The sequence below is a fragment of the Elephas maximus genome, chromosome 12 (genome assembly GCF_024166365.1).
Source record: "Elephas maximus indicus isolate mEleMax1 chromosome 12, mEleMax1 primary haplotype, whole genome shotgun sequence".
Taxonomy (NCBI): Eukaryota; Metazoa; Chordata; class Mammalia; order Proboscidea; family Elephantidae; genus Elephas; species Elephas maximus.
Window position 1 is genome coordinate 81,709,156 of NC_064830.1, and position 17,451 is coordinate 81,726,606.

General features: G+C 37.9%; 1 protein-coding gene across 1 annotated transcript in view; it reads left to right on the top strand.

Moving 5' to 3' along the window:
• The window catches only part of LOC126087506 (phospholipid-transporting ATPase ABCA3-like), a 249,445-nt gene that overhangs the window by 77,433 nt on the left and 154,561 nt on the right, over window positions 1-17,451 (top strand). The window contains exon 10 of the mRNA XM_049905037.1: window positions 7,194-7,331. Coding sequence (XP_049760994.1) covers window positions 7,194-7,331 — 138 coding nt within the window. The remainder of the gene's footprint in view (window positions 1-7,193; window positions 7,332-17,451) is intronic.

Sequence of the window (17,451 nt, forward strand, 5' to 3'; positions counted from 1 at the left end):
GGGAGCAAAACAGAGAACCCCTGAGGAAGAAGGAGATCAGTGGGATGCAGACCTCAAATTCGCATAAAAAGACCATACTTAATGGTCTGACTGAGACTAGAGGAATCCCGGCAGTCATGGTCGCCAAACCTTCTGTTGGCACAGGACAGGAACCATCCCCGAAGACAACTCATCAGATATGAAAGGGACCGGACAATGGGTTGGAGAGAGATGCTGATGAAAAGTGAGCTACTTGTATCAGGTGGACACTTGAGACTGTGTTGGCATCTCCTGTCTGGAGGGGAGATAGGAGGTTAGAGAGGGTTAGAGGCTGGCAAAATTGTCACGAAAGGAGAGACTGGAAGGGCTGACTCAGGGGGAGAGTAAGTGGGAGTACGGAGTAAGGTGTATATAAACTTATATTTAACAGTCTGACTTGATTTGTAAACGTTCACTTGAAACTCAATAAAAGTTAATAAAAAAAAAAAAAAACTGCTGCAAGAATCTAAAGTAGACCTAAATAAGTTAAAAGAGGTTTCATGCTCATGGATTAGAAGATATAATACTGTGAAAATATCAATACTGCCCAAATTGACCTATAGATTCAATGCAATCCTGATAAAAATTCCAACAGCATTCTTTACAGAAATGGAAAAACTAATCCTCAGTTTTACATGGAAAGTAAAGAGGCCCCAAATGGCCATATCGATTTTGAAGAAAAAGACCAAAGTAGGAGGCCTCACTCTCCCCAATTTCAAAACATACTACAGAGTTACAGTAATCAAAACAGACTGGTACTGGCTCAATGATAGGCACATATGCCCATTGCTGCCAAGTAGATTCTGACTCATAGCAACCCTATAGGACAGAGTAGAACTGCCCCATAGTGTTTCCAAGGTGTGCCTGGTGGCTTTGAACTGCTGACCTTTTGGTTAGCAGCTGTAGCTGTTAACCACTACGCCACCAAGGTTTCCAATATAGGCATATAGGCCAATGTAATAAATTGAGAAGGAGCCCAGGTTGCACAGTGGTTAAGCTCTGGGCTGCTAACCGAAAGGTCAGTGGTTCAAGCCTACCAGCTGCTCCACGGGGGAACAATGTGACAGTCCGCCTCTGCAAATATTACCAGAAATAAATCCATATCTTTGGACAACTGATTTTTGACAAGGGTGCTAAGTTCACTCGATCAGGAAGGAAGAGTCTCTTCAACAAATGATGGTGGAAAAATTGGATTTCCACACATAGAAAAATGAAGCATGACCCAGACCTCACACCATATGCAAAAACTAATTCAAAATGGATCAATGACCTAAATATTAAAGTTAAACCATAAAATTCTTGGAAGAAAATAGAGGGGCAAAACTATGTGACGTAGTTTTTTTTAATGGTAAATTATCAAATACAACTACAAGTGCATGAGCAGCAGAAGACAAAGTAGGTAACTGGGGTCTCATAAAAATTAAATACTGTGTTTATCAAAAGAGTAAAAAGGACAACCTACAGACTGGGTAAAATTCTTTGGGAACGATATACCTGATAAGAGTCTAACATCCAAAATATATATAAAACTTCTACAGCTTAACAATAAAAAGATAAACCAGTCAAAAATGGACAAGGGATATGAAGAGACGTTTCACCTAAGAGGATATTCAAGTGGCCAACAAACACATAAAAAGAAGCTCATTCTCATTAGCTGTTAAACCCCAAAACCCATTGCTGTCCAGTCAATTCTGACTCATAGCGACGCTATAGGACAGAGTAGTACTGTCCCATAGGGTTTCCAAGGAGTGGCTGGTGGATTCAAACTGCTGACCTTTTGGTTAGCAGCTGAGCTCTTAACCACTGAGCCACTAGTGCTCCTATTGGGAGATGGAAGTCAAAACTACAGTAAGGTACCACCTCACCCCTGGTAGAATGGCAATGATCAAAAATAATAAAGCCAATGTTGACGAGGATGTGGAGAAAATCGGAACCCTTATCCACTGCTGGGAATTTAAAATAGTACAACTGTTGTGGAAAACAGTGTGACAATTCCTCACAGAATTAGAACTTGTACTACCATATGACCCAGCAATTCCACACCTAGGTATATACTCCAGGGACCAAAAAATAATGACACAAATAGACATAAGTACACCAATATTCACTGCAGTATTATTCACAATAGCAAAAAGGTAGAACAACAAAGTGCCCATCAACATATGAATGCATAAACACATAGTGGTACGTTAGCACAATGGAATACTAAAAAGAAAAAAAACGCCTTAAAGAAAAATGAAGTTCTGATAAATGTTGAGTGAAATAAGTCAATCACAAAAGGACAAATATCGTATGGTCTCACTTATATGAAATGACAAGAACAGGTAATTATATTTAGACCAATGTTTACTAGTGATGGGGGAAGGAGCAGGGAGTAAGAGGGGTAATCATTATCTGGGAAATAGTGAACTTTTGTCTGTAGTGATGGGAAAATTGGCATCAACTAAGGTTAATGGATGCACACCTTGACTAATGTAGCTATCACCACTAATGTGTACACTGCAAAAAAAGTGTTTTATATAATTTTAAACCACAACAGCAACCAAAAAAAACTACACTTTTTGATACTACTTAGGTTCAACTAAACCTTATGGGACTAGTTTTCTTAGTTTAGAGGTTTAGGGTCATGGCTTTATTAGTCTCCAGTCAATTGGCCTAGCATTGTTTTGTTTTTTTTTAATTTATTTATTGTGCTTCAGGTGAAGGTTTACATATCAAGTCAGTCTCTCATATAAACAGCCATACACAACCCGCTGTGCACTCCCAGCTGCTCTCCCCTTAATGAGACAGCATATTCCTCCTCTCCACCCTGTATTCTCCGTGTCCATTCAACCAGCCCCTGTCCCCCTCTTCCTTCTCATCTTGCCAACAGACAGGAGTCGCCCACATAGTCTCATGTGTCTACTTGAGCCACAAAGTTCATTCATTCCTCATGAGCATCATTGTCTATCTTATAGTCCAGTCCAATCCCTGTGTGAGGAGTTGGCCTTGGGAATGGTTCCAGTCTTGGGCTAACAGAAGGTCTGGGGACCATGACCTTTGGGGTGCTTCTAGTCTCAGTCAGACCACTAAGTCTGGTCTTTTTATGAGAATTTGAGGTCTGCGTCCCACTGATCTCCTGCTCCCTCAGGGATTCTCTGTTGTGCTCCCTGTTAGGGCAGTCACCGGTTATAGCCGGTCACCATCTAGTTCTTCTGGTCTCAGGCTGGTGTAGTCTCTGGTTTATGTGGCCCTTTCTGTCTCTTGGGCTTATACTTACCTTGTGCCTTTGGTGTTCTTCATTTTCCTTTGCTCCAGGTGGGTAGAGACCAATTGACGCATCTTAGATGGCTACTTGCTAGCGTTTAAGACCTCAGACACCTCTCACCAAAGTGGAATGCAAACCGTTTCCTTAATACATTTTGTTATGCCATTTGACCTAGATGTCCCCTGAAACCATAGTCTTCAGACCACTACCACTGCTACTGTACCCCTCGAAGTTTGGTCGTATTCAGGAAACTTCTTTGCTTTTGGCTTAGTCTAGTTGTGCTGACTTCCCCCTATATTGTGTGTTGCCCCTCCCTTAACCTAAAAAAATTTTTATCTACTATCTAGTTAGTGACTGTTCCTCTCCCTGCCTCCCCACCCTCATAACCATCTACAATAAACTTAATGTAGAGCTCTTATAATAGTGGTTGTTGTTGTTGTTGTTAGGTGCCATAGAGTCAGTTCTGACTCATAGCGACCCTATGCACAACAGAATGAAACACTGCCCGGTCCTGTACCATCCTTACAATCGTTGTTATGCTTGAGCTCATTGTTGCAGCCACTGTGTCAATCCACCTCTTTGAGGGTCTTCCTCTTTTCTGCTGACCCTGTACTCTGCCAAGCATGATGTCCTTCTCCAGGGACTGATCCCTCCTGACAACATGTAAGACGCAGTCTCGCCATCCTTGCCTCTAAGGAGCATTCTGGGTGTACTTCTTCCAAGACAGCTTTGTTTGTTCTTTTGGCAGTCCATGGTGTAATCAATATCCTTTGCCAACACCACAATTCAAAGGCGTCAACTCTTCTTCGGTCTTCCTTATTCATTGTCCAGCTTTCACATGCATATGATGTGATTGAAAATACCATGGCTTGGGTCAGGCGCACCTTAGTCTTCAGGGTGACATCTTTGCTCTTCAACACTTTGTAGAGGTCCTTTGCAGCAGATTTGCCCAATGCAGTGCATCTTCTGATTTCTTGACTGCTGCTTCTATGGCTGTTGATTGTGGATCCAAGTAAGATGAAATCCTTGACAACTTCTGTCTTTTCTCCATTTATCATGATGTTGCTCATTGGTCCAGTTGTGAGGATTTTTGTTTTCTTTATGTTGAGGTTTAATCCATACTGAAGGCTGTGGTCTTTGATCTTCATTAGTAAATGCTTCAAGTCCTCTTCACTTTCAGCAAGGAAGGTTGTGTCATCTGCATAACGCAGGTTGTTCATGAGCCTTCCTCCAATCCTGATGGATTGTTCATACAGTCCAGCTTCTCGTATTATTTGTTCAGCATACAGATTAAATAGGTATGGCGAAAGAATACAACCCTGACACACACCTTTCCTGACTTTAAACCAATCAGTATCCCCTTGTTCTGTCCGAACAACTGCCTCTTGATCTATGTAAAGGTTCCTCGTGAGCACAATTAAGTATTCTGGAATTCCCATTCTTTTCAGTGTTATCCATAGTTTGTTATGATCCACACAGTTGAATGCCTTTGCATAGTCAATAAAACACAGGTAAACATCCTTCTGGTATTCTCTGCTTTCAGCCAGGATCCATCTGACATCAGCAATGATATCCCTGGTTCCACATCCACTTCTGAAACTGGCCTGAATTTCTGACAGTTCCCTGTCAATATAGTGCTGCAGCTGTTTTTGAATGATTTTCAGCAAAATTTTGCTTGCGTGTGATATTAATAATATTGGTCTATAATTTCCACATTCAGTTGGATCACCTTTCTTGGGAATAGGCATAAATATGGATCTCTTCCAGTCAGTTGGCCAGGAAGCTGTCTTCCATATTTCTTGGCATAGACAAGTGAGCACCTCCAGCGCTGCATCTGTTTGTTGAAACATCTCAACTGATATTCCATCAATTCCTGGAGCCTTGTTTTTCGCCAATGGCTTCAGAGCAGCTTCGACTTCTTCTTCCATAATAGTGATATCATACAATATTTGTCCTCTTCTAGCATTGTTTTTAGAGTTTCTGTTCTACCTTCTAGTTCAGTGAGTAGCCCCCAGGGTCTTAAAAGCTTGTGAGTGGCCACCCAAGGTACAAGAGTTGGTCTCTATTTTCCTAGAGCAACAGAGGAAGGAGATCCAGGAATCAGTGAAGGAAATGAACTGCAGATCTAATTGCCTCCATGAACCTCCTTCACTATGAAACTAGAAGAAATGGACGGTACCTAGCCACAATTACTGAACGTTTTGATCAGGGACCCAACAGATGGATCCTGGTCAAAAGGAAGAAAAGCATGAAACAGAACTTGAAACTCATATGGAAACCAGACTTAAACTGGATCCATTGAGACTGGGGGGACCCCCGAAACTAATATGCAGAAATAATTTTTAAACTTTGAGCCAGAACTATACCACAAAGCCATTGTTAAACTAAACAACAGTTTGGCTCAATTAATAAAGAATATTTGCCTTGAACATTACGCACTTACGAAGAATTATCTGTGTGAGTTCACATTGACCATAGTTTATCTAAATCACAGATGAGAACTTTAGGGAGCAGAGTCTAGATTAATGGTGGTAAAACAATATGAATAGAAATAGTAAGAACGGTAACACAATGTGAAGTATATAACCAATGTCATTGAACTGTACATGTAGAAATTGTTGATTGGATGTATGTTTGATTGTGTATATTGCCACCAAAAATAAATAAATAAATAAGATTGTTTTGACCATTGGAGGCCTCTTGCAGTTCCATATGAATTTGAGAATTGGCTTTTCCATTTCCACAAAAAAGGCCATGAGATTTTTGATAGGGACTGCATTGAATCTGTAGATTGCTTTTGTAGTTCTGTGATCTTAACAATATTATGTTTTTCAATCCATGGGCACATGATATATTTTCATTTATTTTGGTCTTCAGTAATTTAGCAATGTCTTATACTATTTGGTGTACAAGTTTTTCACCCCCTTGAATAGATTTATTTTATTTTGGATGCCACTGTAAATGAAATTGTTCTCTTGATTTCATTTTTGGGTTGTTCATTGCTAGTTTATGGAAACAACTGATTTTGCATGTTGAATGTGTATCCTGTGATTTTGCTAAATTTATTAGTTCCAGTAGTTTTTTTTTTTTTTTTTTTTGTAGATTCTTTGGGATTTTATACATCATTTGTGAATAAAGATAGTTTTACATCTTTCTTTCTAATTGGATACTTTTATTTCCTTATCTTGCCTAATAGGTCTGGTTAATGTTAAATAAAATTGGTAGTGGTGGCTATCTTGTCTTATTAGTGATCTTAGGGGAAAAGCTTTCAGTCTTTCACCATTCAGTATGATGTTAGGTATGGGTTTTTTTTGTAGATGTCCTTTCTCATGTTAAGGAATGTCCCTTCTCTTCCTGGTTTGTTGAGTATTCACCATGAGAGGCTGTTGGATTTTGTCAAATGCTTTTCCCATATCAATTGAGATGACCATGTGTTTGTTTATTTGTTTTCCTTTCATTCTGTTAGTGTGGTGTATTGCATTGATTGATTTTCATCTCTTGAACCACCATTGCATTCCTGGGATAAATCCCACTTGGTCATGGTATATGATTGTTTTAGTATGCTGTTGGATTCAGTTTGCTAGTATTTCGTTGAGGATATTTACATCCATATGCATAAGAGATATTGGTCTATAGTTTTTTGTGATGTCTTTGCCGGCTTAGGTGTAAGGGTAATGATGGTCTCATAGAATGAGTTACGAAATATTCCTTCCTCTTCAGTTTTTTTGGAGGAGTTAGAAAAGGACTGGTGTAAATTCTTTAAATGTTTGATAAAATTTACCAGTGAAGTCATCTGGTCCTTGGCGTTGATTTGTAGGAAGAATTTCAGTTGCTGATTTAATCACTTTATCTGTCATACCTCTGTTCAGAAAGAGTGCTTCATTTCTTAATGCTTGTTTTGATAACTACATTTTGGCTTTCCCTGTAGCGCTCTTACTGGTTTGGGAGTCGAGGAATTAGAGAAGAAAGAGAAGAAAGAACAAGACATGGGACAACTCAGAACAGTGATTTTGAGGCCGAACCTGCTGATCTGGTGGCAGGTATCCAAATGAAACATTTGTACAAGGTAATGTTACAAAGGTCTGTTTTTCCTTCAGGGACTGAAAACCACATACTATACATTGGAATTGTTTGTAACTGACCATTTCAAGAAAACAAATGAGATGCTTAATAAAGGGTCATAATCAATATAGACTCATTTTAAAAGGTAGAGCCCAGTTGGAGCTGTGATGAATAGAATATAGAAATACACATTTCTCTTTTCAGATATTGTCTTACTTGCTCCATAAGTTATACATTACTTTGAACCTCTTCTTACCGACTTCGCAAAAAATGATTTGAATCTTGTAATAAATGCCATAAAGATAAATTGGGTGATGGAATTAACATCTGGGGAGTCGGGTAGGAAGGATAAGACTAAGAATAGTTAAAGGAAAGCCTCTCTGAAGAGATTATATTTGAGGTGAGACCTAAAGAATAAGAAGAGTCAATCATCTGAAAAGCCAAGGGCAGAGCACACAAAGAGGTCAGAACAGCAAATTCAAAGACCCAGAGGTGAGAATGATCTCGATGCATTTGAGAAACATCAATATATGTTACCAGTATATTTGGACTTCAACTGATGTAGGAGGTCAGTAAAAAAGAGGAAGACCCTCAGCAACATGGATTGACACAGCAGCTGCAAGAATGGGCTCAAGCATAACAACTGTTAGGAGGATGGCACAGGACTGGGCAGTGTTTCAGTCTGTTGTACATAGGGTCACTATCAGTTGGAGCCAGCTCGATGGCAGCTAACACACACACACAGTCAGAAAGATCTTTTCAAAACATGGATCATGTTCCTCCAAGGCTTTAAGCCCACCAGTGACTTTGTAATGAAGCCATTAGTTGCCATTCTTTCTCCTTAATCTTTTACTCCAAATATATTCCAAAGCTCGTTGCCGTCGAGTCGATTCCAACTCATAGTGACCATGTGTACAACAGAATGAAACACTGCCCAGTCCTGTGCCATCCTCACAATAGTTGTTATGCTTGAGCCCCTTGTTGCAGCCACTGTGTCAGCCCATCTCATTGAGGGTCTTCCTCTTTTTTGCTGACCTTCTGCTTTACCAAGCATGATGCCTTTCTCCAGGAACTGGTCCCTCCTGATAACATGTCCAAAGTATGCGAGATGAAGTCTCACCATCCTTGTTTCTAAAGAGCATTCTGGCTGCACTTCTTCCAAGGTAGATTTGTTTGTTCTTGTGGCAGTCCATGATATATTCAGTATTCTTTGCCAACACCATAAGTCAAAGGCATCAATTTTTCTGAGGTCTTCCTTATTCATTCTCCAGCTTTTGCATGCACATGAAGTGATTGAAAACACCATGGCTTGGGTCAGGCACACCTTAGTCCTTAAAGTGACATCTTTGCTTTTTAACACTTTAAACAGGTCTTTTGCAGCTGGTTTGCCTAATGCAATTGGTCATTTGATTTCTTTTTTCTTTTTAATTTTTTTAAATGATGCTTTAAATGAAAGTTTACAATTCAAGTCCATTTCTCATACAAAAGCTTATACACGCATTGTTATGTGACCCTAGTTGCTATCCCTACAATGTGACAGCACACTCCTTCTCTCCACCCTGTATTTCCCATGTCTATTCAACTAGCTTCCATCCCCCTCTGTCTTCTCATCTCACCTCCAGACAGAAGCTGCCCACATAGTCTCATGGGTCTACTTGAGCTAAGAAGCACACTCCTCAGCAGTATCATTTTATGTCTTATGCTCCAGCCTAACCTTTCTCTGGAGAGTTGGCTTCTAGAATGGTTTTAGTTTTGGGCTAACAGAGAGTCCGGGGACCATGACCTCTGGGGTCCCTCCAGTCTCAGCCAGACCATTAAGTCAGGTCTTTTTACTAGAATTTTATGCCTGCCTCCCACTTTTCTCCTGCCCCATCAGGGGTTCTCTGTTGTGTTCCTGTCAGGGCAGTCATTGGTGGTAGCTGGGCACCATCTAGTTCTTCCAGTCTCATGCTGATAGAGTCTGTTTTTGTGGCCCTTTCTTTGTCTCGGGCTTATATTTTCCTTGTATCTTTGGTGTTCTTCATTCTGCTTTGCTCCAGTTGGATTGAGACCAATTGATGCGCCTTAGATGGCCACTTGCTAGCTTTTAAGACCCCAGATGGCACTCACCAAAGTGGGTTGCAGAACGTTTTCTTAATACACTTTGTTATGCCAGTTGACCTAGATGTCCCCTGAAACCATGGTCCTCAGACCTCCACCCCTGCTACTCTGGTCGTATTCAGGAAACTTCTTTGCTTTTGGCTTAGTCTAGTTGTGCTGACTTCCCCTGTATTGTGTGTTGTCCTTCCCTTCACCTAAAAGAGTTCTTGTCTACTATCTAATTAGTGAATACCCCTCTCCCTTGCTCCCTTCCCACCCTCATAACCATCAAAGAATGTTTTCTTCTGTATTTAAACATTTTCTTGAGTTCTTATAATAGTGGTCTCATACAATATTTGTCCTTTTACGACTAATTTAACTCTGCATAATCCCTTCCAGATTCCTCCGTGTTACGAGATGTTTTACAGGTTCATCATTGTTCTTTATCATTGCACAGTATTCCATTGTGTGAATATACCATAATTTGTTTAACCGTAATCATCCATTGATGGGCACCTTGGTTGTTTCCATCTTTTTGCTGTTGTAAACAGTGCTGCAGTGAACATGGGTGCGCATATATCTATTCGTGTGTACCATTTTACTTTCCCACCTGCAGTGTATAAGTGTTCCAGCCTTTCCACAACCTCTCCAGAATTTATTATTTTGTGTTTTTTGGATTAATGCAGCCTTGTTGGGATGAGATGGTTTATCGTTGTAGTTTTGATTTGCTTTTCTCTAACGGCTAATTGCTAATGATCATGAGCATTTCCTCATGTATCTGTTAGCCGCCTCAATGTCTTCTTTGGTTCATATACTTTGCCCATTTTTTAATTGGGTTATTTGTCTTTCTGTTGTTGAACTTTTGCAGTATCTTGTAGATTTTAGATATTAGACGCTGATTGGAATCGTCGTAGCCAAAAACTTTTTCCCAGTCTATAGGTTGTCTTTTTACTCTTTTGGTGAAGCCTTTTGATTAACCTAAGTTGTTGATTTTTAAAAACTAGATAAACCAGTTATCTAGTTTCTCTTCTGGTATTTGTGCATTGTTAGTTATGTTTTGTATACTGTTTATGCCATGTATTAGGGCTCCTAACATCCCTATTTTTTCTTCTATGATCTTTATCATTTTAGATTTTATATTTAGGTCTTTGATCTATTTTGAGATAGTTTGTACATGGTGTGAGCTATGGGTCTTGTTTCATTTTTTTGCAGCTGGAGATCCAGTTTTTCCAGGACCACTTGTTAAAGAGACTGTCTTTTCTCCGTTTAACAGACTTTGGGCCATTGTCAAATATAAGCTGCTCGTAGGTGGATAAATTTGCATCTGGATTCTCAGTTCTATTCCATTGGTCTATGTATCTGTTGTTATACCAGTACAACAGATACATAGACTGTTCCGACTATTGTAGCAGTACAATAGATTCTAAAATCTGATAGTGTGAGGGCTTCCACTTTGTTCTTCTTTCTCAGTAATGCTTTACTTATCCAGGGTCTCTTTCCCTTTCCATATGAAGTTGGTGACTTGTTTCTCCATCTCATTAAAAAATGCCATTGAATTTGGATCGGATTGCATTCTATCTGTAGATCACTTTGGGTAGAGTAGACATTGTCACAATGTTTAGTCTTCCTCTCCGTGAGCAAGGTATATTTTTCCACTTATCCCAGTCTCTTGGTTTCTCGTAGTAACATCTTGTGGTTTTCTTTGTATACGTCTTTTACATCTCTGGTTAGACTTATTCCTAAGTATTTTGTCTTGCCGGGGGCTATTGTAAATGGTATTGATTTGGTGATTTCCTCTTCCATGTTCTTTTTTTTTTTTTAATAATTTTTATTGTACTTTAAGTGAAAGTTTACAAATCAAGTCAGTCTCTCACATATAAACTTATACACACCTTACTACATACTCCCTCTTACTCTCCCCCAGTGAGTCAGCCCGCTCCCTCCTTCCAGTCTCTCTTTTCGTGACCTGACCGTTTTGCCAGTTTCTAACCCCCTCTACCCTCCCACCTCCCCTCTAGACAGGAGATGCCAACATTGTCTCAAGTGTCCACCTGATACAAGTAGCTCACTCCTCATCAGCATCTCTCTCCAACCCATTGTCCAGTCCAATCCATGTCTGATGAGTTGTCTTCGGGAATGGTTCCTGTCCTGGGCCAACAGAAGGTTTGGAGACCATGACCGCCGGGATTCTTCTAGTCTTAGTCAGACCATTAAGTCTGGTCTTTTTATTCCATGTTCTTTTTATTGGTGTAGAGGAATCCAACTGATGTTCGTATGTTTATCTTGTGTCCTGATACTTTGCTGCACTCTTCTATTAGCTCCAGTAGTTTTCTTGTGGATTCTTAAGGGTTTTCTGTGTATAAGATCATATCATCTGCAAATAGAGATACTTTTTCCTTATCAATTTGGATGCCCTTTATTTCTTTTTGAGGCTAATTGCTCTGTCTGGGACCTCCCACACAATGTTGAATAATAGTGGTGATAAAGGGCATCCTTGTCTGGTTCCTTTTCTCAAGGGGAATACTTTCATACTCTCTCCATTTAGGATGATGTTGGCTGTTGGCTTTGTATAAATGCCATTTATTATGTTGAGAAATTTTCCTTCAATTCCTATTTTGCTGAGAGTTTTTATCATGAATGTGTGTTGGACTTTGTTAAATGCCTTTTCTGCATCAATAGATAGGATCATGTGGTTCTTGTCTTTGTTTTGTTTATGTGGTGGATTGCATTAATTGTTTTTCTAATGTTGGGCCATCCCTGCATACCTGGTATGAATCCCACTTGGTCATGGTGAATTTTTTTTTTTTTTTTTTTTATTGCGTTGAATTCTATTAGCTAGAATTTTGTTGAGGATTTTTGCATCTAAGTTCCTGAGGGATATTGGTCTATAATTTTCTTTTTTTGTGGTGTCTTTACCTGGTTTTGGCATCAGGATAATGCTGGCTTCATAGAATGAGTTTGGGAGTATTCCATCCTTCTCTATGCTCTTGAAATACCTTTAGTAGTAGTGGTTTTAACTTTTCTCTGAATTTTTGTAGAATTCTCCAGTGAAGCTGTCAGGGCCAGGGCTTTTTTTTTTGTTGTCGTTGGAAGCTTTTTAATTACCTTCCCAATCTCTTCTTTGGTTATAGGCGTATTTAGTTGTTCTACCTCTGTTTGTGTTACTTTAGGTAGGTAGTGTGTTTCTAGAAATTTGTCCATTTCCTCTAGGTTTTCAAATTTGTTAGGGTAATTTTTCATAGTATTCTGTTATAATTCTTTTAATTTCAGTTCAGTCTCTTGTGATGTCACCCATCTCATTTCTTATTCAGATTATTTGTTTCTTCTCCTGTTTTTCCTTTGTCAGCTTGGCCAGTGGCTTATTGATCTTACTGATCTTTTCAAAGAACGAGCTTTTGGTCTTGTTAGCTCTTTCAATTGTTTTTCTATTTTCTATTTCATTTAATTCTGCTCTGATTTTTATTATCTGCTTTCTTCTGGTGTCTGAGGGTTTCTTTTGCTGTTCTCTTTCTATTTTTTCAACTTCTTAGGTTAATTCTTTGGCTTTGGCCCTTTCTTCTTTTTGGATGTATGCTTTTATTGCTATAAATTGATCTCTGAGCACTGCTTTTGCTGTGTCCCAAAGGTTCTCATAGGATGTGTTTTCATTGTTATTTGATTCTATGAATTTCTTTACTCTGTCCTTAATTTCTTCTATAACCCATTAGTTTCAAGCAAGCTGTTCAGTTTCCATGTGTTTGATTTTTTCCTTGCATTTTCTGTTATTGATTTCTACTTTTATGGCTTTATGGTCAGAAAAGATGCTGTGTAATATTTTGATGTTTTGGATTCTGTGAATGCTTGCTTTATGGCCTAATACGTGGTCTATTCTGGAGAATGTTCCATGTGCATTGCAAAAGAAAGTTTACTTGGCTGCTGTTGGGTGGAGTGTTCCTTACATGTCTATGAGGTCAAGTTGGTTGATTGTGGCATTTAGATCTTCTGTGTCTTTATTGAGCTTCTTTCTGGATATTCTGTCCTCTCCTGAAACTGGTGTGTTGAAGTCTCCTACTATTATTGTGGAGCTGTCTATCTCTGTGTTCATTGTTGTTTAAGTTTGTTTTATGTATTTTGGAGCCCTGTTGTTGGGTTTGTAAGTGTTATGGCTATGTCTTTCTGGTGTATTGACACTTTAATCATTGTATAGTGTCCTTCCTTATCCTCTGTGATGGATTTTACTTTAAAGTCTATTTTGTCAGAAATTAATATTGCCACTCCTGCCGTTTTTTGATTGTTGTTTGCTTAATACATTTTTTCCATCCTTTGAGTTTTGGTTTGTTCATGTCTTTAAATTTAAGGTATGTCTCTTATAGGCAGCCTATAGATGGATAATGTTTTTTGTCCATTCTGCTACTCTCTGTGTCTTTATTGGTGCATTTAGTCCATTAACATTCAGCATAATTATTGATAGGTATGAGTTTAGTGCTGTCATTTTGATGTCTTTTTTTGTGTGTTGTTACAGAGCCTTTTTCCACTTAATTTTCTGTGCTGTTTTTCTTTATATATATATTTTTTCCTCTTTTTCATTGTTGTTGATTTTTTATTTGCGGAGTCTTTATGTTTTTCTTGTTTTTTATTTTGATGTGTAGGATTGTTAGGTTCCTTTGTGGTTACCTTAATATTTACCCCTGTTTTTCTAAGTTTAAACCAATCTTTTATTTCTTTGTATCGCCTTGACTTCTTCTCCATATGAAAGATCTATAAGTACATCTTTTAGTCCCCCTTTTTTTTATTTTTTATTAATATTGTCATCTTTTACATAATAACGTCTCTGTTTCCTTGTTTTGAACATTTTAGCTTTGATTTATTTTTGTGATTTCCCTATCTGGGTTGATATCTGGTTACTGTGTCCTGTGTTCTAGTTTTGGGTTGTTATCTGATGTTATTGACTTTCTACCTGGAGGACTGCCTTTAGTATTTCTTCTAATTTTGGTTTGGTTTTTGCAAAATCCCTAAATTTCTGTTTGTCTGAAAATGTCCTAATTTCACCATCATATTTGAGAGACAGTTTTGCTGGATATATAATTCTTGGCTGGCAGTTTTTTTCCTTCAAGGTTATATGTGTCATCCTATTGTCTTCTTGCCTGCATGGTTTCTGCTGAGTAGTCCAAGCTTATTCTTGTTGACTCTTCTTTGCAGGTGACTTTTCATTTATCCCTAGCTGCTCTTAAAATTCTCTCTTTTATCTTTGGTTTTGGCAAGTTTGATTATGTCTTGATGACTTTCTTTTGGGATCTACCACCATTAGGTTTCTTGACTGCTGCTTCCATGGGCATTGATTGTGTATCAAAGTAAAATGAGATCATTTATCAAGACGTTGGTTTTTGGTCCAGTTGTGAGGATTTTTATTTTCTTTATGTTAAGATATAATCTGCACTGAAGGCTGTGGTCTTTGATCTTCACCGGTAAGTGTTGCAAGTCCTCTTCACTTTCAGCAAGCAGTGTGTCATCTGCATATTGTAGGTTGTTAATGATTCTGACTACTGGGCAGAAAATGGCTTGTTGGAAGTAGGGTGGGGAGTGGAGAAGGGGAATAATGGAAGGAAGAAGATCAGATAGCAGTCTCTATAAGAAATCTTGACTATTGAACCAGGATCATGGGAGTGAATATAGAGAGTAGTGGAAGATCAAATATATTTTTCACAGAACTGAAAATATTGAGCAGAGGTGGGCAGCGAGGGAGAAGAAGGAAACTAGAATTATCCCTACATGACAAAGTAGAGCAACTGAATGTTCAAATGCCACAGACTCCCCCTCTTCTTATGAGTTTTATTAGATTTTCACAAATGTTTCTTCATTTGCTATATGCCCTAGGACAATTTCCAGAGCCTTGAAGTAGTTGGCTTATTTTTGTCATTTTCACCAGTTTTACTTGTTTTGCTGGGGAGTGGACAAGTGGAGCTCTTCACACTGTCTCCAGATTAGAACTCTCTATTTCCTTTTTCATGGATTTGGTTTTCTTAAATGTTGTTTACAATTATGACGTTTAGATTAGTGAGGGATGTTGGTGTGCCGTTTTCTGGTAAGACCTTTGACTGGTTTGGTATCGGGGTAATTCTGGTCTCTAAAATGAATTGAGAAGTATTTCATCCTTTTCACTTTTCTGGAAAAGCTTTTGTACTATTTGTATTATTTCTTCCTTTAAAAAATTGGTAGAATTCATCAGTGAAGCCATCGGGACTTAGAATTTTCTGTGCAGCAAAGTTTTTAACCTCGAATTCAATTTCTAAAATAAGTATAAAGCTATTCAAGTTATCTATTTCATCTTGAATGAGCTTTTTTCCTGATCAGCCTAGCCAGAGTTGTATCAATTTCAAGGATTTTCTCAAAGAAACAAGTTTCGTTAATTTTCTGTATTTCTTTTGCTGTTTTTTATTTCCTTGATTTCTGTCCTGGTATTTATTATCTTCTGTCTTTTACTTACTTAGGGTTTAATTTTTTTTTTTCACGTTTGAAAGATTAAATAACATGTAGCAAACACTCCAGCACAAAAGAGCACATAGAACATAAGGCCCAGCAAATTAGTCAATTCAGGAAGTAAGTTCCATTTTTTTCCCACACCCAGTATACAGGTATATTATTGCATTTCAGAAGTAAGCTATTTTGTTTATAAACTGATTGTCTAATTAGTAGAGAAGAACTTCACTATTCAGGATATAAAATCTCAGTGAGCAATTCGTTTTGAAAGTGTAGGAGTATTAAAATACTAACATTCCAGAATCATTCAAGAATAGAATAAGTATACTCAGAAGTGTTACATGAAGACTTTTTTTTTTTTTTTTTTTTTGCTCTCACTAATTTTTGTAGGGTTTAATTTTAATTTGCTCTTAATTTTCTTGATTTTTGAGGTGGAAGTTGAATTTATTGATTTAATCCTTTTTTTTCTTTTCTAATCTACAGCTGCTAACCAAAGGGTTGGCAGTTCGAATCCGTCGGGCGCTCCTTGGAAACTCTATGGGGCAGTTCTACTCTGTCCTACAGGGTCGCTATGAGTCGGAATTGACTCAACGGCACTGGGTTTGGTTTTTTTTTTTAATTTGAGTGTTCAGCACTATAAATTTCCTTTTAAGTGTTACTTTAGTGACATCATAGACATTTTGTTGTTATTCAGTTCAAAATACTTCAGTTTTCCTTTTTATTTCTTCTTTGACTCATGGGTTGTTTTAAAGTGTGTTATTTAGTTACCAATCGTTTGGGGATTTTCCAGATATCTTTCTATTGTTTATTTCTAATTTAACTCCATTGTGGTCACAGAAGATATTTTGTATGACTTCAATCTTTTTAAACTTATTGATTCTTGTTTTGTGGCTCAGAATATCAGAATATTATCTGTTTAGATAAATGTTCTGTGAGCGCTTGAAAAGAATTTGTGATCTACTTTGTTGGGTAGAGTATTACATAAATGTCAATTAAGTCAAATTAGTTAATACTGTAGTTCAGTTATTCTGTATCCCTACAGATATTTTTCTGCACTGAAGTCTTTGACTGTAATTGTGAATTTATCTATGTCTCTTTGCAGTTCTGTCACTTTTTGCCTCATTCATTTTGAATTTCTGTTAATGGGTGCATAAACATTTAGGATTGTTATATTCTCTTCATTAGTTGACCCCTTTATCATTATGAGATAACATTCTTTACTACTAATAGTGTTCTTTGCTCTTAAACCTACTTTGTCTAATATTAAAGCCACTCCATCATTCATTTAGTTTGTGTTTACATGGTATTATCTTTTCTCATCCTTTTAATATTAATCTATTTGTGTTTTTATATTTGACATGTATTTGTTGTAGGCAGCAAATACATTTGTGCTTTTTATCCAATATGACAATCTCTGTCTTTTAATCAGGATGCTTAGGTCATCTACATTTAATGCAATTATTGATATTATTGGTTTGGTTTGTGTCTGTCATCTCATTATTTGACTTCTGGTTGTCTAATTTGTTCTTTGTTCTCTTCCTATTTTTCTGCCTTGTCTTGGATTAACTATTCTGGGATTCTGTTGTATC